The sequence below is a fragment of the Desmodus rotundus genome, chromosome 1 (genome assembly GCF_022682495.2).
Source record: "Desmodus rotundus isolate HL8 chromosome 1, HLdesRot8A.1, whole genome shotgun sequence".
Classification (NCBI taxonomy): Eukaryota; Metazoa; Chordata; class Mammalia; order Chiroptera; family Phyllostomidae; genus Desmodus; species Desmodus rotundus.
In genome coordinates, this window is record NC_071387.1 from 168,650,336 (window position 1) to 168,676,105 (window position 25,770).

General features: G+C 43.7%; 1 protein-coding gene across 1 annotated transcript in view; it reads left to right on the forward strand.

Annotated features, from left to right (window-relative positions):
- ZNF366 (zinc finger protein 366) overlaps positions 1–25,770 on the forward strand; it is a 61,708-nt gene that overhangs the window by 20,691 nt on the left and 15,247 nt on the right. The window contains exon 2 of the mRNA XM_024578579.4: positions 21,513–22,858. Coding sequence (XP_024434347.2) covers positions 21,527–22,858 — 1,332 coding nt within the window. The 5' untranslated portion in view covers positions 21,513–21,526. The remainder of the gene's footprint in view (positions 1–21,512; positions 22,859–25,770) is intronic.

The window sequence follows — 25,770 nt, forward strand, 5'->3', positions numbered from 1 at the left end:
GTATAATAAATTGATGGAATCCTTCATCAACAACAATCTCTAAACCAATTTTGTTCAATAGAAACATAATATAATGCAAGCCACAAATGTAATTTTATACTTCTCAGCAGTTGTATTAAAAAAGTAAAAAGAAACATGTGAAATTAATTTGAATGATCTATTTTATTTAACTCAATAAAAAAGATTATTTAAACATGTAATCAATCCAATAAGCGTCAGTGGCATATTTTATGTTTTAAATAAATGTTTAAACTCTAGTGTGCTTTTTACACGCACAGCATGTCTCAGTTCAGATCGGCCAAATCTCATGTGCTCACAGCCACGTGTGGCTAGTGAGTGCTCCATTGGACAGCGCGGCTCTAAAGCATCAAAGCAGACACACAGCCTTGCACAAAGCAATGGACACATAGGTCCTTCTGTATTTAAAAGATAAGTATACTTTAAATAGAGCCTCTTAAATGTTGGACCTGTCACCAAGCCTTAGAGAGTAGGTGCTCATTTTCACTCCCAAAGGAAGATCACTGCTCATGTCCAGATAAAACGGTGTCTGCAAAGAGCGAGAACGGTTCTCAGTCGGAGAGTGTTTTCCTTTTGCATTTTCATCAGCCAAAGGAGGAATGAGCTTAAGGTACCAGCATATGGCACAAATGTTAATTTTAAGGAAAATCTGGCACTCTCAACATGCTAACCCATGTTACTTTCTACATGTGGTACTTGGCTCTAGCAGTAGCAATACGGTGCCAGGTTTTCTTTAATGTCAGGCATTTTAAGAAATGATTTCTCTGAATTTAAAATTATACACACAAAAAAATTAAATGGAAATGCTACTGAGATGTTTCTAAATAAAATAAATTTGACCCCTGGAGGAAAACGAGGCAACAGCTGACCACAGGCCACAGCGGATGTTGGTTGACCCTCAGACATCGGCAGAGTGCTGTTTTAATTTCCAGGCAATTCATTGTAATCCCACAGAGCACTAACCAGATGATAATCTGCCAAGAATATCCAAATCTTTGGGGTGGAAGGAGCCTCGGCTGTTTTCCTTGAGGATTCTTCCTCTGTTGACAGAACTCACCTACGCTACCTAAGTCACATGAGCAGGTGAGAATTACCCAGGGACAGTGATTCCTCCTGTGTCTCAGCAGACTGCAGCATGGAGCCATCTTCATGGTCAGAATCATCTGGTAAAATATGTTGAGCCCTAGATTTGTTCTTACTAAGTTTCCTTTACTTCAGTTTATTAAATCCACCCCAAGTTCAGACGACTCTTTCAACTTCATTGGCTGATAGTCATCCATATGCTCTTGGGGTTTTTTTTCTGGGTCATCATACACAGCACAGACAAAGTGCTCATTTCAAGATCGCTGTCTCTGCTTATGAGTCTGAGTTCAGATTTCCAGTTGTTGCAATCCCCATGACAGGGAGAGACTGAATGTTGTACTTTCCAATGGGTTGATAAAACAGTGCAGGGGAAGGAGGAAATTGGGAATGAGTTAGAGCCTTACAGGGACCAGAACAGAGTCAAGGTCACTAGTGGGAAGGTGATAGATATATGAAGTGAGATTCCAGACACTTAGGCTCTAGAACTTTAAAACTCTCATATCCTCCCTGTTCTTCTGTCAGATTGAAATGTTAATAAAATCTGAACATGATCATGTCTGAAATCCTCCCCCATGCTTCAAACATTCTACAATTAATTCTCTTCATCTCATGGGGTTTTTGTGGGGACTAAATGTAATAATGGGTATGAGAGGTTTGTGAAAATGTTGAGAATTATCTCAGTGTAAGTTACCACAAATATCACAAAATAATTCCCTCAATGAAGCTGGAATTGTTCTTTATTCCTATTACAAAAATGTTGGCTAAACTTTAGGAGCTTATTTAATTTCAGGTGGAAAAAATTAAGTGAAAAATACATTTAAAGAAATGAATTCAATTCCCAGTCAGGGAACGTGCCTGGGTTGCGGGCCAGGTCCCCAGTTGGGGGCGTGTGAGTGTCAACAGATTGATGTATCGCTCACACGTTGATGTTTCTCTCCCTCTCTTCCTCCTTCCCTTCCCCTCTCTCTAAAAGTAAATAAATAAAATCTTTAAAAAAGAAAGAAATGAGTAGTTTAAGTATAAATGAAGGAGACCTTTATGGAAATCAATTTAGCAATATGTATTAAGACCTGAAAATTCATATCCTTTGATTTAGTAATTCTATTTCTAGAGAATGTTATCTAAGGAAATAGAGACTTAACCAAGATTTATATATAAAGTTGTCTACTGCAGTATTACTCGTGTATTGCATAGAGATGGATAGTAAATAGTGTTATAAAAGAAAGCATTTATGCATGTAAAATACTTGAAAGAAACAAACCAAAATATTAACAGTTACTTTTGGTGTGTGTGGGGGGTATTATTGGTTATTTTCATTTTCTTCCTTAAACATTTCAGTATTAAATTTTACAAGTGTAATGAATTTATATTATCCAGAGGTCATTAAAAATAAATTGTGTAGAGTAGGTCACCTTAATCTAATTCTGGTGCCAACTCATTTTGTCTTTTAATCCCTTCTTGATCAATAATAGCCAGTTTTTCTCAACTGCTTTCCTGACTTTCTTCTTGTTCTGTTAACCACAACACCATGTACACAATACCGGAATGTGGTGTTCAGACTCTCAGAACAGGCCCATCAGTATCTTAATTGGCTTTTCCTTACCACCTCATCAATTTGCCACACAATTCTTATTCAGTTTTAGATCCAGCTATTCCTACACACTTTTACATTGAGTTGGAAAATGTCCTTCACACTTTGGTTTTCGTCTCTATTCATGGAATGTCATTTGCATTTGGATGATTTAGGTTCGTGAATGGATTTTTCCCAGTGTGATTTTGCCTTAGATGAGCCTCTGTGTTGCATACTTCATACCAGACATTGTTGCAAAACAAAAACTTGTGGGGCTGCTTCCATCTTCTTCCTAAACATATATACAGCTGACCCTTGAACAACGCTGGGGTTAGGGGTGCTGACATCCCATCCTCGTGCAGTTGCAAACCCACATATGACTTCTGACTCCCCCAAACTTAACTGCTAATGGCCTACTGTTGACTGGGAGCCTCATTGATGACATAAACAGCCGATGGAAACACATTTTGTATCTTAAGTGCATTGTATACTGTATTCTTACAATAAAATGAGCTAGAGAACAGAAAATGTTATAAAGAAAATCTTAAGGAAGAGAAAACACATTTACTGTATTTATTGAAAAAACAAATCCACGTATAAGGGGACCAGCACAGTTCAAGCCTGTGCTGTTCGAGAGCCAACTGTGCATACTTCTTTCTCCCTTTGTCCAAATTCTCAGAGTGAAAATCTTGGTTATACCTCTATATGCTGTTTTCATACATTTTAAATCTGACATTCAGTCCAATCCTCATCTCCATTATCATTCTCTGCATGTCTCAGGCAGGTGCAGGTTTATGGGTGTAGAGAGATTGCAGGCACACGTATACATCTTAAATATGCCGGATATAATCCTGCGTGTTTTGTCAAAACATTTCCATTACTGGTGATCCCATAATATTTGGGTGACAGGTGTTTCTTGAAACTATCCAAGGAAGTTTTTTTTTTTTTAAATTTGTCTTTAGAATTGCTCCTATGCATTGCCTTCTCACAGCTTTTGGTCTATTTTCCACATCAAGTAGTCACTTTTGTGAATGATTTGTAGAAGCTCTTAGATATCAAATAATACCATTTCTACGTTATGTGTTGCAAACATTTTTGCAGCTCATCATTTCCTGTTTAACTTATATAATTTTTACATACAGAAATATTTTCCTTATATAATCAAGCTATTCAACTTTTCTACTTTCTAACATGTAGACAAGGGTTTTGAAAGTTCACAGGTTTAAGACAAAGACACACAAAAGCCCTCACAACCAAAGAGCTGGAGCTGTGGGCTTTGAATGAAGCCGGTGCTTCATTCACCACACACTGTTCCCTACCACACTGTTGAAACAACTGGGCAGGAGTTAGGCCAAAGAGAAAGGGCTGGATTTACACTCATCCCAGGAAGAAAAAGCCCTTTTGAAACTAGAAGAACAGAAGTAGGAGAGTCTCTTGGGAGGAAAGTGGGGAGGGATGGCAATGACACTGATGTGTGTGTTTGTAAGAGTCATTTATGTGACTAGAAATTGGATGACTATTCTGTAACCTTTTCCAAGTTCCTGAGCTTTGGTCTGATTTCAGGGGATTTCTGGGGACCAATTCCTTCCCAGACTTGGGCAATCTGAATGATTCAGTGGCTGGGGTCCCCTGGGCGCAGGGGAACCCTTTCAGTGGCCAGCAGTGTGGTAAGAAGGTGAAAGGGCCTGCCTCACCACAACTCTGACCAGTTCCCTGACGATGCCAGCATGGTACGTGCCTAGAGGTGTTTCATGTTTACGAGGGTCTTTCACATACTCTTATCTGCTTTGGTTTTTACAGCTGCTATATGAAGCAAGGAGGGCACACCGAGACTTCTTATTCTCCTTTTTATAGAGTAGGACTAAATAGAATTTCAAACTTAACTGACTTTCCAAACTCTCTCAGTGATTGAGTTATGAAGCAAGGTGAGGTGTGCAATCCACTTTGAAAGGCAGTATGGCCTAATGGAAGGTGAACAGGTCAATAAATTGGGCACATCTGGGATGAAATGCCTGCTCAGCCATTCTGTGACCTCAGGCAAGTAACATCCCTTCTGAGCTTCTCTTTCTCATCTATAAAATGAAATATTGACACCTGCCTTGCAAGATTGATAGAGGGATTGAATATAATGCTCCATTTTCTTAAATTCTTTGATCCTGTGGTGTGATTTTAGTGCCACCTTGAAACTTGCACAGAAGGAGTGGCTTATAAAGACTCTCTGGAGACATGGGAGAGCAGGAAGAGCCCCTGCACAGGGCCTGGCACTGAGCGGATGCTGCAAAACCTTAACTCTTCCTCCACCTGCCAACATACAGACCCCTGAGAGCTCAGATGCACTGGGAGGCTTTGCTCCTTGGGTGGTTTATAATCCCACTCATTCAAAAGTCTTTTCCCATCCTAACATTTAGCATATTGCTAGCACTGAGAAATATGATTCATTTTAAAAAAAACCTCAATTTTATTTACTCAGTAGGCCACTGTATAAGTAGGCTCAATGAGGGCTTACAATAGCTCATATGTAAATGTAACAGATCTTGAAAGGAGAGTATTTAAATAAAAGAGTCCAGAACAGGTCTCAAGAAGAGAGCTTAGTGCCATTGCTAAGAGTTTGCAAACTATAAGCCTCGAGGCCAAGTACAGCCCACTGCTTGTTTTTGTTAGTAAAGTCTTATTGAAACACAGACACTCCCCTTTGTTTACCTTTTTTAAAGAAAACTACAGCTGCTTTCCTCACAGCAGCAGGGTTGGGTAGCTGTTGCTGAGACTACAGGCCTCACAAAACCAAACATATTTACTTTCTGACTCTTCACCAAGAGTTTGCCAAACCCTGGCTACGAGCTGCTACTTCCAAGCTATGTGACAAATCATTTATAACCGTTGTCCCTCAAATTCCTTATCTATGAAACAGGGGTAATCATAGTAGCGATTGAAAGAGATAATCTCTATAAAAGCCTGGTACCATAGCTATCATGATGACTACCAATGCCATTGGTTTATAGCAAAGTCCTTTGATTAAAACACTCACCCTGACCCAGGGACAAAAACCTGATTGTTAAACCCCAGCAGCAAAGGTGCCTCCCTGTGGTTGTCAACAGCAGCCAGGTCCTTTCCTGCCACGATCATGTTTTCTTAAGTTCAGCCATTTCGATGCCATTAGTTCAGGTTCCAGAGTATTACAAGTATCCTCCACCTTTCCTATACTCTACACCTAGTGCAGACATTTGCATGAGTGTCATCGAATATTTTTCAATAGTCTGTGCACCCTGTCTAGGAGAGAGAAAATTGAATGACGCATTTTGTTGGAATTAAATGTCAAGGGAACCAGCTGCTTCTTTCCAAAAATATGAGCTAGATATTCCAAAAGGTGTGACTCATCAATCAAAGTATAAAGGAAGATTTTACATTTTGTTGTTTATTTTGGGAAAAAAAAAATTTTAAAGAAAACCATACAATGGCATTGAAAGCTATTAAGGAAGCTGAAATAACAGCAGCCCCCTTTACCTCCTAAATATAGTGGGGAATGCTTTCTCAATGTAAAGAAGAAGTCTTATACTATAGTCCAATCAGCATATGGAGGTGATTTCCAAGAGAGAAGTGAAAAGAAAAAAAAAAACCCACAGCTCAACCTTTCAGAAGTACCATAGTCATGCAGGAAGAAAACCTTCTTGCATCCTCTTCCTCATTGTCAAGCACTGTGGGCAGGGCCTTGGGAGAGGTGGAGGCTTGGGAGGAGAAAAAGGTGTGGGGAGGGGTCTCCTATCTAAGACCCATATGCCCGAAAATGGTGCATTTGTGGTATCCACCCACCACCAGAGTATGGCATGATCTGTCCAGGATGTGTCTCTTTGTGGATTACCTGGACCCCCAAATGGCCATTTCCTTGGGCCATGCTTCATCAACTCAGCCTTGAGATGGAGGAGAATCTTCTTCTGGCCCCCAGAGTCCATTTGTAGTAGCCTGGGTGGGTAGTGGAAAGACAGGGGTGATTGCAAGTCACAGAGCTTCTTCCACCAGAATCCCTTCTCTCCCACCTCATGCTCATTCATGCTCCCCTTACTGAATAGGTTCTGTCATTTACATTCAACATATCTTTACTGAACACCTCCCCGAAGTAGCTGTTAACCTTGGTTGGCCATGATAATCACTGCAGAGCTGTTAAAATACACCGATACCTAGACCCCTATCCCCAGAGATCCTGATTTAGTTTAGGTCTGGGAAGGCCCCTGGACTTCACATTGTGTGTGTGTGTGTGTGTGCGCGCGCGCATGCGCGCGCATGTGATGAGGGGAGTGTGGTATGTGTAAAACTTCTCAAGTGATTCTAATGCACTGATCTACTGTATTCAGGGCATTTTCTGGTGAGTACAGCAATGAATAGCACAGGCAAGGTACCTGGTCTCATGGAGGTCATGGTCTAGCAGCACAAGACAGAGAATAAATGAATGAATGGCCAAGATATGTTGTGATATCACTGCCAGGACAATACAGTTGGGGCTATGAAAGAGAGAGCTAGAGGATGGGGAGATTTCTAACTTCACATAACTTCAGGTAGAGCAGTCAGGCCCTCAGTGTTGTGGGGTCATAGTTCCTTCTCTGCCCATAAGGTCTGTTATGAACAAGGATGCCTGCCTCTTGTTCACTGTGTTCCCGAAGCCCAGTTTCTACAGGCTGATGGAATGGGGGAGACCCTCTCTGATCATATGGCCCAGATAACCACTGTAACCAGAAGCCACCTCACATGGCATGCCTGCTCCCCAGTGTTTCATTTCTAGAGTGCCCCCATCCTCTTCCCCTTTGACCTCACTGACCACCTCACTCTGAAGTGATACCCTGTTGTCAGCAGCATGTACCGAACACAGTTTGCTGACTTGCAATAATGAAAATAGTAACAGCAGATTGAACTATACTTACTATGAGCACACACTCTGCAAGTTACATTATCTCATTTAATCCACTACCAAGGGAGCATTATCGGCCGCATCATTGCGGACACCAATTCTCTGAAGGTTAAGAGACTTATAATGTAGCTTACCTTTTTAGACCTTCTAGGCTCCCCTCCAACTCAGAGAATCTGTTATTTTGTGTTCTCTAGATCATTTCAAATAGGGGCAAGTTCCCTAAGGAAAAGAATTGCACTTTACACATCTTTGCAGGAGCGGCCCTTCTCTCCTCACCTCGGAAACCTTACTTGGGATGACAATAAACTCATCAGAAATCTACTTGTGGAGGCGGCTAGGCTGTCACTCCTGAGCCCCTGAACTTGGAGCCCCGCAGGTCTCCGTGTTGTTGCTCATAAGCTTGGGCTCTTTTTATTTCAGCCTCAAGACTGCTCAGTGGGGTCGTCAGCTCTGAGACTCCTCTGATGGCCCCCAAAGCAACTCAAAGACATTTATAAATGGTTCCTGTGGGCATTTGCTCCAAGGTCAGTCCCATGGAAAATCCAAAAGGAACAATTTTTAATGCTTTCCCTTGGCTTTTTTGTTTGTATTACTAATTGAATTTTTTTAAACTGAGATTAAAAACCAAATAAGGAAGTCATTGCAATTCCTAGATTAAGGATCATTATTCCAGGTGGCAGATTTGTGCTATTTAAGGTATTAGGAGAAACTGACTCTTTGAAGAGAATTCTTTCTCTTTTTTTATTTTTTAGCTTTCTTGAGGTATAATTGACAAATAAAATTGTAAGATATTTAAAGTATGCAATGTGATTTTTTGATACACATATACATTGTGAAAATATCCCCCATCTAGCTAACCTACTCATCCCCCCACCCATTCCCCCCTCCCTGGATTTGGTAGAACATTTAAGTTCTACTCTCTCAGCAAATTTCAACTGTACAAGAGTGTTATCAACTATAGTCACCATGTTATATGTTAGGTCCTCAGACCTTATTCATCTTAAACTGAAAGTTTGTACCCTTTCAACAACCTCTTCCTGTTCCCCGCTCCCCAATTCCTGGTAAGCACTTCTCAACTCTCTGTTTCTATGAGTTTGACTTTTTACTTTAATTCCCACATATAAGTGATAGCATGCAGTATTTGTCTTTCTCTATTTGGCTTATTTCACTTAGCATACTGCCCTCAAGTTTCATCCAGATTGTTGCAAACGGCGGGATTTCCTTCTTTTTAAAGACTGGACAATACTCAATGCACACACACACACACCACATCTTCTTTACCCATTTACCCACTGATGGACATTTGGGTTGCTCCCACGCCTGGCCATTGTGGAATATGCTGCAGTGAGTGTGAGAGCGCAGATATTTCCCTGAGATAATGACTTCAGTTCCTTTGGATGTACACCCAGAAACGGGATTACTAGGTCGCATGGCAGTTCTGTTCACAGTTTCTTGAAGAACCTCCATACTGTTTTCCATAGTGGCTATAACTCTATTTTAGTTTTACTATAACACATACATACACACACACACAGAGGATATAGTAATACTTGTGAGTGTGTGCATGTATGTGTGTTTATGTTCAAGACAGAGGGAAAAAAGCAAGGATGTGAATGTAGTTACATCTCATTGCAGAAAAATTAAGGTAGAAAATTGAGAAGTTACATTAACCTTCACTTCTGAATTTGGATATCCCCTCCCTGCACTGATGTCCTTTTTGATTTTCAGTTAAGTGCCTAAGGAAGAACACAAAACTATCTGAATATAAGCCCTGTGATGATTTCCATTTCATAGAAGAGTGATTAAACCCTGAGAAGTTTAATCAATGGTGGCCTTTCTTCCTTTGCATTCCAAGGAGAACGCTGCCCTCCAAGGAGGCTTTTGGGCTGGATCCACCATGGTAGCCGCCCTGCCCCGGCTCCATGCAGGAGCTTGACAGCAGATCTGCGGCCTCTCACCCAAGCCGCACCTTTCAACAGGCCTTTGCCCCCTTCTGAGACAGGAAGAGATGGGCACCAACGAGTCCTACTCTCATGTCTTAATGCTGAAAACTCAGCTTTAAAGGGATGGAGGTTGATCTCCAATCCCAGTAAATGCTCTAGCAATGTGTGAATCCAACATAATGCTCACAGCAATAAAGAAACCACAGTGATGATATTTGCTGCTGCAAATTTCTCCCGTGGCAAATTAATTCATACTGATTCTGAACTGCCAACCAATGATAATATTAACTTACTAGATGGAAATACAGCCTAAATTCACATGTGCTCTTAAAGCCACACACAAAGCTGTTTTAAAAAGCAGATATAACAATGCATACTAGCAGAATCCCCACCAGGCAACGGCTCTGCACCGAGTATCTCCATGGTGATCATGTAAGATGCAGTGGGAGATAGAAGAGTGTGAATCCCACGATGAAGGGAGCTTATTCACTGGCTGGGAAAACAAACTGTAACCACAAAATAACCAGAGTGTAATACAGGGGAAAACGCTGTATTTATTTTTACCCAGGGCTCTGTGAGATGATGCAATAGGATTCAAGAGAAAAGAGAGATAATTGGGCATAAGACTAGGGAGAGGATAATTCCAGGAAGAATGGGATGGATCAGTGGAAAATATATCCCTAAAAGCCAGCCAATCTAAGCAGAGGCAAAAAGGCATAAAGAGAATAGTGAGAGCTTGGGGAAGAGAAGATTTGAGAGAGTAGGGGAATTGAACTGGACCTGCTTATAAAGGACGTTGAACGTCAGGGAGAGGAGTTTCCTTTGATTTGCTTGTGTTTCAGGTAGGTTTATCTACAAGCCCCAGAACTCTGAACACACTTTCTTAACTAAGAATAGGATTCATTTTCTCAAATAACAAGCAAACCAGTACCAAGTGGGTACAGTAGCTCCATATCGACACTTTCCCTCTTCCCCTCTACCACACTTGTGGGAGGCATTGCCCTTAACCGTGTAGCTTCTCAGTTCCAGTATGACAGTGCCACCTCCAGCCTCACATCCACATTCCAGGCAGAAAAAAGAAAGGCAGGAAAGCGTACTCGGGTGGTTTCTGCATTAGGAATGCAACAGCTTTCTCAGAAATCCCTAGTAGTCTTCTGCTTACAGCAACCTGGCCAGAACTGTGGCAAAGGGCAAGCCCTAGCTGAAAGGATGTCTGGAGAAGCTAGTGGTTTTGCTGGGACATTGTTACCACAAGCAAAATCAGGGCTCTCTTTCTTAAGGGAGAAGGAGGAACGAATATTAAAGCGACAGTTAGCAATCTCCACACTGCAGACAGCAGCAATCTCTTCACACTGTTACTGCAGGCTCCTGAACAGAGTTGTCTCAGAAAAAGTGATGAATTCCTAGAAGATGGATTTGGCATTAGTATTCGAGAGATATGGAAGGAAGGACAAGAAAGATCTGGAAGAGTGTATGGAAACTGGTGAAAGTAATCTAGGGGTGAGGTGGTGGCCACTAGAACTGAAGTTGTAGATATGGGAATGGAAAGAAGGAGAGAAGCTAATAGTCATTTCCAAAAAGCAATAAACCAGATTTTGTAAAAAAAAAAACCCCATCAAAAATGAATGGCTGAGGTAGAAGGTGTTGGCAAATGGACCCTTTGGTCTCTGCTTTTTTTCTATGGATAACATTAACATTTGGGGTGAATGGGAGAAAACATACTAGAAAAAAGAAGTTGTGGAAAATCCAAGAATCAGAGACACGTGAAACAATAACAAACCCTGGAGTATAATTACATTTTAACATACAGGCACCTGAGGTTCAGAAAAGGGGTGAGCTAGGTTCAAAGTTAGGGGATTCTGGTACAAATGTGCTCTTTCTTGAGCATCTGAGCCTTGCTTTCCGGGGCCATTCTCTAAACATGACACATCAGGACAGCCTCTAGAATGCACTTGTGTTTAAAAAGCAAGATGAACCGTATCTGAAAACAAATTATATTCCTTCTGTTGACTAATCTTAAACAAACAAACAAACAAACAAAAAGCATTCTGCCTACTTGTTAGAGGAGAACAGAAAGGGAGGCGTACAAGGAGAGAATTCCACAGATTTTTTTTGGTAGTTTTATCTGCTAGTTATTGTTGAAGAACAGAAAATCACTTTAAGACTAGAAAATTATTATAATTTGAAAACTCATTATTAAAAATGGAAGTAAGTGCCAGTCACTATACACGGCATGAAAGACAGGGGAAAGGTTTAGGCTTTGTGCTTTGACGTTTTATGATTCTGCAGTGGCGTAAGTAGGTTGGCACTTTTATTTTAGGCTGAAAGAAACTTTTAAGCAACCCAACTATCTTAGGACCCTGGGGGAAGACCCAACACTGTCCCCAGTCCAACAGTCTCATTCTTAGCTCCCCAGAGTTCCCTGTCGGCACTGGGGAGGGAGCCAAGGAAAACCTCAGGGAGGGGTAGGACAGAGACACTGGGTTGGTCACGTTTGCCACGTGTGATTCTGTAATTACTGTGAATCTGCTCAGCCAATTCATGTTTATCTGAATTTTCAAGGTTGAAAGAAATTTATTTTTGACTTACACACACCTGGCTTTCCTAATATAGTTTACGAAAGTCGGCCCTGGCTGTCAAGTCACCGAAGTCTCCCTCTGTTCTACAGAGCGCGCTGATAGGGAAGGCGGGGCACTGCTTGGGGAAGCGGGAGGTTTTCCTTCCTTGCCTCACTTTCACAGCTATTCCTTCCTCTGTTTTGTGTCATTTTAACCTAGGTTTTAATGATAAACAATGGAATAAAAAAGAATCTCTTGAAGGAAAATATTTTATGTCAGTAAAAGAAATATCGTTCTTATTGTTCTTTCATATTCAGCAAATAACATACCTATTCAAGATTCTTCTGTTGTAACTCTTAGGACATATTTCTCCACATCTGTTTGCCTCTTTCTTCTCCCAGGTGGTGCATTCCTTGAAACCAGTGTCCAGCTGATTAGACATTGTCTTTCTGATCCCGAGCGCAGTGCAGGCACAGAGGAGGCCCTGGAGTGGTTTGCCAAGTCAGTGCGTTGGGGAGGCTTCTCCCAGTCAGAATCTTTGCAGCTGCTAATACTTGTGTCCCTGATGATATAAGCCTGGGTCATAATGCTGCAAGCCCAGTGTACAAACTACAATGAGCTCTGCCAGAGGTATCAAAAGACCTTGGGCAGAGAAATTGAGTTGTCCAAAGAAATGCTTTGAGAGCATTCTTAAAAAGAAGAGAATCCAATACTAATTTTGTCTGAATGTTTGCTCTTTGAAAGCCTACATCAATTTTTAATTCTTTAATGCAAGTATTTGAATAGTTAAGTCAGTCACAGTGTACGAAAGTATGAGTTGAAAGGTTATACAATTAAGTCTCCACCCAGGGAACTGGTCAATGGCAAACGTGCCTTCCTATGGATTATGGATTTGGGAACTTGGCTGCTGGGCTCCCAAGTCTTCCTCCCTGAGCCATACGGTGTCCCTTCCCAGGGGCAACCAGTATTACCAGACATTTGTATTTTTTTCCCCAGAGATAGGCTATGTGTCCATGTATGTGAGGGAGGGAGAGCAAGTTAGAAAATGGGTATTTGTCAAATAAATTTCCAAGTAATTATTGGGTTCCAACAACAGATATGGCACCAGGCAAATTTTTGACTTCTTAATCAGATTCTGTTAGAAATATAAGATGCCCACCCACAAACAAAGGTGATGAGCCACACAGGACCCTATCAATGAGTGGAACATCAAACAAATGTGGTAGACCTCAGAGAAGTGAGGGATTTTCTTCCAGCTCTGGTAGAAAGGAAAGTTTCACTTCCAGGTCTGCATAAAGCCTCCAGTAGGTAAGGTTCTCTCCACCCGCTGCCCTGCAGAATCTTGGGACCCTCTGGTTGGTATATCCAATGAGAACTCTCAAAGAGCCCTGACCAGTGTGGCTCAGTGGGTTGGGCGTCGTCCTGCAAAGCAAAAGGTCACCAGTTCAATTCCTGATTAGGGCAATGTCTGGGGCATGTACAAGAGGCAACTGATTGGTGTTTCTTCCTCACTTTGATGTTTCTCTCCTCTTTCTACCTCCCTCCTGCTCTCTACAAAAAAAAAATAATAATAAGAAGAAGAAGTATCAAAGAAAGAAGGCAATTGGCTGCTCAGGTAGACTTCATGGGATAGCAAGGCCTGGTGGGGTTGCCATGACTCAGAATTTGGTCTGTGGGTTTGGAGATTCATGAGTTCCATTTCATAAGAGCACTCACTTAATCAGGCTTAAGGAAAATGATTCCAAGAGTGATCTATGGACCTGAACATCAATGCCAGTCTATTGATTTACGAGGGGTAGAGTGTGTTTTCTAATGACCAGAATGGTCTTTTCCACTGAGGGCAGACTACTTTACATATCAAAGGATGTTGGAGCAATTGTTCTTTGCTAAATGCAAGCAGAGCCAAAGACCAGAAGACCTTGAAGGACAGCTTAACGTGCCACCCCTGCCCCATAATATCCTTGCTGAATAGACTACATACAAGGAAAAAAAGCTGTTTTCTGCCATTACCTTTTGGATAGAGCAGAAATTAATATTATCAATTCGTATAACCCAATTCCCTCTTTATAGGTCACATGCATATTATGGATGTATCCCACAGATACGAACTGATTAGAGGGTGAGTCTGGTCACCTTGAGTGTTGGATATTTCCCAAATGCTCTGTATTACTCTTTTACAATGATGGGCAAAGTATTATTTTTTGTAAGTTTCTTTTATATTTTTAAACTTCCTTTTAATGCACAGGCAGTAAAATTCATCCTTTGGTTGTATGAGTTTTGACAAATAGAGAGATGTGTAACCACCACCACATTCAAGATGAAAAAACAGTTCTTCACCGCCCCCCTGCAAAAAATGCTGCCTTGAGTTTCACTTTCAAAATATATTCCTTTTACATATGGCTAACCTCTATTATGGGTTGATCCTTACCACTTTTGCTTGCAGAAGCTCACACTGGTCAGATAGTTCTCGTTGGATATTTTCTGGCATTATCTACCAATCCTGGGGCCCACCAGACCAAATATACTATCATTCCCAGAGGTGGAGAAAATGAGGCTTTTAATATGCATGTGTGTGTGTAGTTGCTTCGCTAGCAGTAGGTATATCAAAGTTCACTTGATCTATGAACATAAAACAGAACAAAAAAGTTGACATATATTCTAAGGACATTTCCCCCAATGAAAGCAGGAGAAAAACTCTAACATTCCAGTTGGAATTCTATCTACAAGAGCTATAGTAGCTCTGAGTGTTGGGAAAAAGAACTGCTAAGTCATATCTACAATTCATTTCCTTCCTTTAAATGGGTCACGAGGACAGAGATAACCCCAACACACTAGCAGCTGCTCCGGTGCTCTAGTAATTGTACTCACTCTTGCTTTCCAGAAACGAGACCTAGACATTAAGAACTTTTGTAAGTGAAATATGCATCCATTTAACCTATGCAAGTGAGTAGCTGAATTTGTTGCTGTTGTTGAATATGGACTCTTTAAAAATATGTATATAAAAATGGTATATAAGCACGTTATTATGGACAATTTAAACAATGGAAAACTAGACATGACTTTAACTATATTATGTTTTGGTGGTATTTAGGAACTGAAATAAATAAATTATGTGAGTTCGGTTGATTATTTCACCTATGAAAATGTCTCATTAGTATTTCTGACCACCCAGGGCACTCAATCCATGCCATAGGTTGACAGATTAGCTTTTTTAATAAAATGAGAGGACTTTTGGTTTATAAATTAAATCATGTCCACAAGAGCATCCAGAAGGGCCCTGGGGTCTGGTTACCAAGCATCTGGTCACTTCTTCTTGACTCTACCATTAACCCAGGGGATGACAGGGCCGGCCATTCTTTGAGAACATATTTCTCTATGTTCCAGATGCTTAGAGAGACCCTCTAGTCCTGCCAGTCACAGGAATACAAGACTGAATGGTTTTTTGGTTTTGGTTTTGTTTTTTGCCAAAGACCTGCACATGAAGAAGTCAGCAGTACAGCTACATATATATTGACAATATTGTTGAATCATTAGAACATTTACTTCTAAGACTCAAAGTCTCCTTCTGTTATCACAAATTCAGAAAGAACCAGGTGATACAATAAAATCCGACATCGGAGGAGTCTTATAACAAGATCCTTTTGTCTGAACAGAGAGGTTGGCCGTCTGTCCACATATTTCCCATCTTGCCTTCCTGTTATTCTCCCACAACTCCCCAACCTTTGCAGCTCTTAGCACTGCTCCTCATTCTTAAACCTTCCCTCAACTCTAACCTCTTCCTTGCTTCCATTTTTGTTGAGAGTAGACCACCTAAGTGAAGTGCCATTCTCCCAAATTAAAAGGGAAACCAGTGTCTCCAATAGTAAAATGTAGCATTTTCCAATGAAACCTCGGAAATATTCAGGGAACAAAGAATGTGAGAGATTTTCCCCATGAATTTCAGGATGAATAGAAGGGAGACAAATAGGTCTGCCCCCGGCATGCTGACTCACCGTGACTCTTCCACTAGCATTTACTGGAATGACCTTCGGTTCGAATGAGAACCACAAAATACCAGTAATTTTATCTGGGGAATATTTATATTTTGGAACAGTCGGTGAATTCCCAATTAAAGGGCATTATTAGAAGCATCCCCTCCCCCACACTCCCCCCACAAACTAAATGCAGTTTCATGTTGGTTAGGCCTTGCATTTCTATTTGGTCATTATGGTTCCAAGAGGAGATTTTGTTTTTGTTTTTAAAATTATTCAATCACTACTTCCTCATAACTAACTGTTATGGATAATACCTGTTAAAAAATACAATAAAAATAATTTTTTTAAAAAAAGAAGACATCCTGAGTCCCAGATTCCCCTAACACAGGTCAGTACAATATTTTCCTCCCCAAACAATTTGTTGCTGACGTAGAGCCTATTGGGTTTGGTGATTGAGTATACATGGAAGAACGCCAGGAACTTAAAACATTCTCTGAACATAGCAATAAAAATGTATGATTATTCTGTCTAAAGCCTCTCCCTCCCCACCCCCACGTCAGTACAAAGGGTAAACTTCGACTAACTCCCCAAACATTTCCTTTGGGTGAAAGCATGCATAAACTACTTCTGGTGTATGTTTTACATTCTCAGCCCAGGGGTCTTTCTACCTCCTACTGCCCATTGGACTTTCTGGGTGTCTGTTTTACGACTGGTTTGCAGAACCTTGTGGCATGTTAAGGATGGCTCCCTCGCATTAGTGAGGCCGGGAATCAGGGCTTTCCCCAAATCTGAGGGTCTGTTCAGAGAATGGTGCCCTTGGAAACGGAGGAGGGTAAGCAACCCAACACCAAAGTGTGTGTATCAAATTCTTCCCACAACGACCTGAGAATTTATGAGTATGCCCGTGATCTGATTAGGGACATCCCCAAAAGTCACCTGCCGTCTGAATCATGTAAGATAAAATCATACATTTTATTTTTTTTGCTTAACTATTTTTTGTTGTTATTCTATTACAGTTGTCCCAATTTCTCCCCCTTTGCCCTCCTCCACCCATCCCACCCCCTGCTCCCACAGACAATTCCCACACTGTTGTCTATGCCCATGAAGTTCCACATGGAGACTTTAAAAACAAGAACCATTCATTCCTTTGCTTATCCCACAGCAGTTTACTGATCATCTACTTTGTGCCGGGCACTGTGCGAGGGACTGAAAACACAGCAGTGAATGAAACAGACGCAGTCCCTGCCCTCACAGTCTAACAGGAACTGCAAGAGCCAGTGTTGACCCAGCACTGTCCCAGTGCCTGAGTCTTTCGGTTTGACAAACAGGTCCTCCTGTTCCTAGGAAGGCGGCATTTGATAGTAGATGGGGGGCAATTCTTCAGCTTCCCGTAAACTGACTGAAATAGCTCACAGTACCACCCAATCCCCTTTGTCCCCACTTACAAAAGCCATTGGTTATTAATAAAGACTCAGAGATAGTATCTCCATAATAGGAAGCAAAGCCATAGAGAAGGGATGAGGGGTATCTGCACACTGAATAAAGAAAATCACCCTGGCCTAACCCACTGGCCTCATTGAGTGTGGTTCACATTCACTACTATGACAAGACTAACTCAAGGTAGATGGGCAAAGCCTTGGTTTTGAACTTGCAAAGCAAAAGCCCAGATGCCAGTTGACAGTGAAAAGAGCTCCAACTTGGAGAACAGAGCTGATGTCAGTCAGCATCATCCATGGGTCATCACCTCAGCCATCCACTCCTGTCCACTCTTCCTCACCCCTCAAGAGCACCACACTGTTCAGGGCTTACTACACGTTCACACACACACTCTATTTTAGAGTCTTCGTCAGCCCAGTGGGGATAGCCCGAACCTCATGTCACAGATGACATCGGGTCCTCCCCCAAAACGTGCTCAGTTCCCACGATTGTAACACAAAGCCTGTGCTCCAACCGAGACCCTCAGGCTCCAAACCAATGTGCTTCTCACTATCCAGCAGCTATTTTTATAATTCTAGTTCTTTCTTTTTGCCTATTGTTTCAGTATGTCCTGATGGGCATGCTTCATATCCTTCAACCTACTGGTTTTCTGGGAGCAGCTAGACCATTGCCCAGGGAGGGCCTACAGCTCCCCTGCCGCTGCCCTGCCTTGTCTGAGTAGATCAGTGCTGCCCCCAAACCTCTTCTGCTTCCCATAGAAACCCAATATCTGTCACAGATGTCTGTGGACCTCCTCTTAGAAACAGAGAGGAGCACGTGGGTGGCACACATTGAGGTTTTCTGGGTGTCGATGAATGGCTGTGCAGAGGCTGCTCACGGTGTCGAACTGACCGATTTCCAGATAAATTACCCCCTGAGGAGAACATCTTTTCCCTGCTCCTCCCGTCAATGCTCCTCATCCCCAGTATGGGTTTGTTTCTTCGGTGTTTTTCCTTTACCCGCTATGGCCTGGCCTTAGTGCGCTGTGCTCAGAAGGCAGGAATATCGGTAAGTAGCAACAAGTGCAGCTGATTTCCTTCTTACCTGGGCTGAGAGTTAACAGATCTGACTTCTCCTCAGCCTCTGTAGGGACTGGCAGTGCCCCTTAAGATTTTTAGGCAGAAAGGGACCGCTGTTTTAAAGGAACTGCTGCTGTTTCGGATGGATCCCAATGCTTTTTTTAAACCTCCTGTGTTAATAACTACTAATTTAGGGTTGAGATATATATGCATAAGTCAGAAACCTGGGGAAAGTTTTTATTATACTGAAATAGGGAGGAAATTAAAATGTACATATGTAAAGTCTCCGGGTTTGGGGGACATAATTCTGCCATTTGTGTTAAAAAAAAAAAAAGCACATTACTTCTGTTTGATGTTTCTTTGCTTTACTAGGTCAATGGTGATAAAACAAAAATGCAGACACTGAAATAAGTATGCTTTTAAAATGACCATTACATTATGTCACTCCTAATATAGTAAGATGAGTCAACTAGTAGACAATGTCACAAGTAAAAACAAAAATGCTAAACAAAGGTGACAATAATGTGTACAAACAGAAATACCTTCAGTTTCAACATTAGCGATAACATTCCTCTCCAATTAAGTAGCTTTCCAGTATAAGATATAAAACATAAAGATGCCAGACATCATTAGCTACACATTTTCAAATACTTTCTTAATAGTACAATACACAAAAAATTCAGTAAGTTCTGGCCCATGTTCTGACATTTATACTGGAGAGCTTGATTTTCCAGTCAAGCTCTCTAATACAAAGTAAGAATCAACTGACTCTTTTAACCAGATCAGAATAGAACACACAGGATCCAAATGCATTTGCGTTTGCTCTGCTTTGTCTGCCGTAGTCACTAATAGCCTGAAAGAGTTCTCTGCAGTCTGAGCCGCCTTTTTACAAATAGGATCTTATCTCCAAAGAGGGCATAAAACCAACTGTGGCCAAAGTGAAATTCCAGAAAAAGCAGCTGCCATTTTCCCTCCATTTTAATAGGACCCATTAGCCTAGTCTGAAAGAGCATTATTTCTACAGAGGTAGCAAATTCTCAGGGCAGGCCAGGACTTCTATAACGCTACAGAATTTAGGGCTCACGACTCACCGAATTGCAGCCAAGCGACAATCTAGTAAACATGAAAAACCACCTGAGAGCTTCTGCCCTCTCCAAGCTGTCCTGGTCCTTTTGATAGTGACAGCACCACTCCCCTCATGTTGACACGCCCCCCACACGCTCCCAGTCTCACCAAGCTGGTCATTGCGTCCTCCGGCTGCATTTGTCCCTTCCTACCAGTGCCTGGGGCTTGAGGCAGCAGTGGTAGAAGGCCTAGCATTAGCTAATCATGTCAGAAAGGAGCAGAACAAGGGCATCGCACAGGCCTGGGCCTCCCTTTTGCTGGACATGCAAGCTCTCCCTCTGCATCACTAAGCCTGGAACCCGGGGAAGGAAGACAACACGCCACTCGCATAAACACAAAGATTGATGGATATCATGTTGTAGTTTCTAACACTTTCATATAACAACTTTAAATAAGGCCTAAATATTCATAAAATAAGGGCACATAATTTTTCCCTCAATTGGATCATCTGTGCTTGGAATTGGTAATCCAATATAAAAAGTGCCATTTTAAAAAATTGTGCTGCAGTTCCCAAACATCTCATAAACACACACATGCGATTTGGGAATATCTAGATACTTATAAAAACTATATTTACCTTACCAAGGACAACAGAAAACCACTGGAAGTTGTGGACCTTCTCACCCCTGGGCCCCTCAACCTGTATTGCTCAGCATGTAGCCATGCCCAAGGAAGGCCAGAGCCCCAAGTTAGTCCAGGACCCTATCCCAGCCCTGTCTCCAGTGACCCGAGGACAGACTTCACACACGGCCAGGGTGACTGGCCCTGAGGAATCCTCTAATGAGCAAAAACAACCAATCCCTTTAAAACTGAAGAGATGTAGGTACAAAAGGCTCTCACTAGAATTGTGGAGCCAGCCACTTAGATCTTCCTACCAGTATCCAGGTGAGGAGGATAGAAAAATGGCAAGGAGACGTGTGAAAGGAAGCAGGCCCCCAGTTTAGACCGTGGCCCCACAGTTTCTCCCAGACATGTATGATGTGGCGGCGTGGTACCTGGCTCAGCAGAGAAATGTCTGTTCTACAGGAGTCACCAAATGCCATGCTTTACTCTGACGCCCATGCAAAGGGGGAGATGCAGGCACAGTTTTAGAGACTCACCATCCTGGAATTTCTCCCTGCAGCTGCTTCAGATGTTAGATTAAAATGCATAGATGCCAAGATGACTTTGTCACATTGGGTTACATGCTTCATCACCTTGATCTCATCCACTTGATACATCCCAGCAGCACACCTTGCTCGGGGTAGATACTCAGATAACCCAAGGTCTGAGTTAATTGTTAAAATCCAGCGTGGCTTTGAATATCCCCTTTCCCCAGCAGCAAGGTCCCCAGATGGAGAAATCACTGGAAATCACTGGTTCCCTTAGAGAAGAACCAACCTTATAAGACACCATCGGTGTATGTAATTCCATCTCAGGCTGAAGAGCCACAGCAGAAGGTGTCCCAGGTCCTACTCGTGTAGGGAGTAGCTGTGGGACTTGGGCGTGCCACTTCATCTCTGTGGGCCTTGGTGGCCTCCGCTTAAGTGGGGACAACAGCTCCGTGGGTTCTCCAGTTTCTTCTTCCCAATCTAGTCTGCCCCACAGGCCCCCACCCTAGCCCCTCCCAGCTATGGTTCTGTGGCTGAGGATTTACTGGAGCCCAGGGTCCCACTCCAAGGGGCCAGTGCTCTCCACAATTGTAACCAGGTTTGCAAAGGGGGAAAAGTGCTATTCTGAATAGCCCTAGGATAAATGAGGGTCAGTATTAAGCAAACATTACTCTTCATACATTAGTACTGACATCCAGCCAAAACCTTTAATGGAAAAAGAATTTTTTTAAAAACAATAAGTTTCTTTCTCTTTAAAGGAAAATTGCCAAGGATGCAGAAGGAAATGAAGATGATCAAAGATGAGGATGTGCATTTCAGTTTGGGTGTGAAGAGGTCCCCCTCCTTTCCCCACTGCCTGCAGCCAGTGGCTTCCCGAGGGAAAGCTCCCCAAAGACACCCCTTCCCAGAAGCTCTCCGGGGGCCTTTTTCCCAGTTCCGGTATGAACCCCCTCCAGGAGACCTTGACGGATTCCCGGGCGTCTTTGAAGGAGGAGGGTCTCGGAAACGGAAGAGCGTGCCCACCAAGATGCCCTATAACCATCCATCTGAAGAAGCCACTCTTGTCCTCCACGCCGAGGAGAGTAAAACCCACGGCCCCCCGAACTTCCCTCTGCTGTTCCCGCAGCCCCCACGCCCCAAGTATGACTCGCAGATGATCGACTTGTGCAACGTGGGCTTCCAGTTCTACCGCACCCTGGAGCACATGGGGGGCAAACCCGTCAAGCAGGAGCCCGTGAAGCCCAGTGCTGTGTGGCCACAGCCGACTCCGGCTCCATTCTTGCCCACGCCCTACCCCTACTACCCCAAAGTCCCCCCGGGGCTCATGTTTCCCTTCTTTATGCCCTCAGCCTCCCCTTTCCCCTTCAGCCGGCACACCTTCATGCCCAAGCAGCCCGCGGACCCGCTGCTGCCCCGAAAGGCTGAGCCACAGGAGAGCGAGGAGACCAAGCAGAAGGTGGAGAGGGTGGACGTGAACGTGCAGATCGATGACAGCTACTACGTGGACGTGGGCGGGGCGCAGAAGCGCTGGCAGTGCCCCAACTGCGAGAAGTCCTACACCTCCAAATACAACCTGGTGACTCACATCCTGGGCCACAGCGGGATCAAGCCGCACGCGTGCACCCGCTGCGGGAAGCTCTTCAAGCAGCTCAGCCACCTGCACACCCACATGCTCACCCACCAGGGCACGAGGCCCCACAAATGCCAGGTGTGCCACAAGGCCTTCACGCAGACCAGCCACCTGAAGCGCCACATGATGCAGCACAGCGAAGTGAAGCCGCACAACTGCCGCGTGTGCGGCCGGGGCTTTGCCTACCCCAGTGAGCTCAAGGCCCATGAGGCCAAGCACGCCAGCGGGCGGGAGAACATCTGCGTGGAGTGCGGCCTCGACTTCCCCACCCTGGCCCAGCTGAAGAGGCACCTCACCACGCACCGCGGGCCCATCCAATACAACTGCTCCGAGTGCGACAAGACCTTCCAGTACCCAAGCCAGCTGCAGAACCACATGATGAAGCACAAGGACATCCGGCCCTACATCTGCTCCGAGTGCGGCATGGAGTTCGTGCAGCCACACCACCTCAAGCAGCACTCTCTCACCCACAAGGTACTGCGGACAGCCTCAGCCTGGGGGGGCTGGGGGGGGGGTTGGCCTGGCCGTGGGGAGAATGAGGAGAGCCTGGGGACTGGGGCGGGAGGCCTGCCCCGCTGCCCATTTCTGAGGGGAGGAGCCATGCAACCCTGGGCGGGAGGCTTCCAGTGCCTGAGCCCAGCCGTCCTTCCTCAACTTGAAATGGGCACACAAGCAGAGACTACCGATCAAGCCCTCTCCCCTCCAGCCTTCTAGAGTCTCAGATGGGCCTAGAAGTAATGTGGACCGTTTGGAGAAGAGGGCGGGAAGGATGAAGGAAACAGCTGGTCTTTGTGCCCTTGCTTCCTAGCTTCCTAGAATTTCTAAAGTTCAGTTTCTGGAAACTTCATCCAGGGTACTAGCACGAGTGTGTCATCTGGCTCTATCTACTCAAGAGCAGCTCTGTGTCTGAGATATGCTAATCAGAGCCTTTTCCTAGAGAATTCTCTTGGTCTCTTGCTGCTGAAGCAGTGGCTACCTTTCCAGCTGTCTTCTCCCTCACTGAGAGACCTGCTTCATAGGCAAGTGGCTCTGGGGACAGAAAGGCTGCATCCAGCAGGGTCTGTGCTTCCCCTGCTGGAGCCCCAGCCTGGTTGACTGTGGGGGCCACGCGGTTTGTATCTAGGAGGCAGGAGAAAGCACCTTCTCTGGCTGGTTGGGATTTATCTTCCCTGGGCTCAGGTCTTCAAGGAGAAATGCAGGCCCATGGGTCTTTGTTCAGCCTAATTTGTAATCAAAGCCCTGGAGTCATTCAGGATGAACTAAAATAAGGGACTTTCCAGTGGTCTCCCTGAAATCTTACCCAGCTGAGCTGTCTCAGGGCTGCTTTGAGCTTCTGAGAGGGGAGGTTTGCCCTGCTGACCTTCACCCTCATACCTTTGACCTCAAGTGGTTTTCTTGGCAGGAGAGACTTCCAGCAAGCCAGAGCTTCTAAAACATTCCTTAGTTCTTAAAGGCTAGTGGAGGGCTTTGCCCAGTCAAGATACCATTTATGTTCTGCCATAATATGGGTTTCATTTGATAGGTTAGGACAAAACACAGGGTATTTCTGGCTCTGCTGTGGAGATGAGAGGTGTGGCTACCTCGTGGGCTCTGCACGCAGCTCCTGCCCTCCTCGGGGCACCTGTAGGCAGCATCCGGAGAGGAGGGGCCTGCTGAGTGAGGGAACCACCAACAAAGAAACCAGCCTGCGGTTCAGCCACCCAGGGGATCATTTGCTGATTTCCTACATGTGTGGAAAAGGAATCAAAAGAGCATTTTCTACTAAGATAGTAGAAAATGAAGTCAAAATGGGAAACAGCCTGGTATCTGAAATGAGTCTCATTTAAATTAGAAAGCAAAATGCATTTTAATAAAGGATGTCAGCAAATAGCAAGAGGTAGTATTTATTGAACACTTGCTATGTGCCAGCTGCTTTACTTCGCATTTAATCCTCTTCAAAAATGCTAAGAGCTACTTATGGGTATCGTTACTTGAAAATTGCGAAAGAGACACAGAGGCATGTGGAGGTCACCCAGAATCTCTGGCTCCAGCACCTGAGCTCTTGAACACTATTGACAAGACTTCCCTCTCTTCACCCCTTCCCTCCCCTCGCCCCTAACAACCTCCACAGGATCCTCCACTGTGGTTTCACTGATCCTTTTAAAGAACAGCAGCTTCTTGTGTTCCCCACAGTTGTGTTCAGGCTCCCATTCACGTGGGTTCTGGGCCAGCCCACACGCGAATTTTACTTGGAATTCTCTGAAGACAGTGATAGGTAAATACTTCTTGGTCCCAGCACAACTGGATCATAGCCAGGTATAGAGATGATTTTTTTTTTTTAATAGAGAGAAGGGAAGGGGAGGAGAAAGAGAGGGAGAGAAACATCAAAGTGTGGTTGACTCTTGCACGCCCCCTACTGGGGACCTGGCCTGCAACCCAAGCATGTGCCCTGGCTGGCGATCGAACCTGTGACACTTTGGTTCGTAGGCCGGCACTCAATCCACTGAGCCACACCAGCCAGGGCTAGAGAGAATCTTAAGAGCAACGATGCTGAAGTAAATTTTATAACCCATCAAGAAAATAGTTTTCATTAATTTCATAATTTTAAACTCATGGTTTGAATATGCGATGCATTTTTAAAAATCGTTTTCTTAGGAGGGCAATAAAATTGAGATCTTTTCATTAGCATAAATCCATACTCATCTGCAATAATCAAGACTAGAGAGCAGTCCAGCTGGGAGAAGTCCCCAGCTTCTCATGGCTCACCCCTTCAGCTAGAGATGAGGAGGCCTTCACCAGGAAAGGCTGAAAGCCTTATCTGGGGCTCTGCAGCCAGTAAGTGGCAGGATAGAGACCTGACCTCACCCTTCAGTGCCATGGGCTCATTCAGCTGAGGACATTGATGCTTAAGTTATTCAAGCACTTCTCCACAAACAGCAAGGAAACTAGAAAATCTCCTTTGGTCCTATTTTCTAATTCAGAAAACTATCCTTCATCAAATTTCTCTATATAGACAGAAGCTGGCTTAGAAAGGGGGTTCCATACCCAAATCCCACAGAGGTCACTGTGGCTGGAGGGACCCAGGGGACCATCTCAAGAGGTGATTATCAAGTTGTAATTTATTAAACTGTGGATATGAGTTGTGGATATGATGAGAAATCAAGAGAATGTTGATTTTCATGTGGGAAGTGATATCAGTTTAGGAGGTTTATTTTTTTCATTATCATGAAAGCCAGACTATAGACTCATTTGGCATAGCATTGCACTGTGCTCTTACCAAAATCCTGTATCCCTGAGAGCCATCACTGTAGAATCAACCCTAGCAGCAGCAGCAGGAGCCACAAAAGCAATAGCTTTCTTTTCCCATAACTTTATGTAGTTTACGGTTTTCAGAAGAAAAAAGGAAG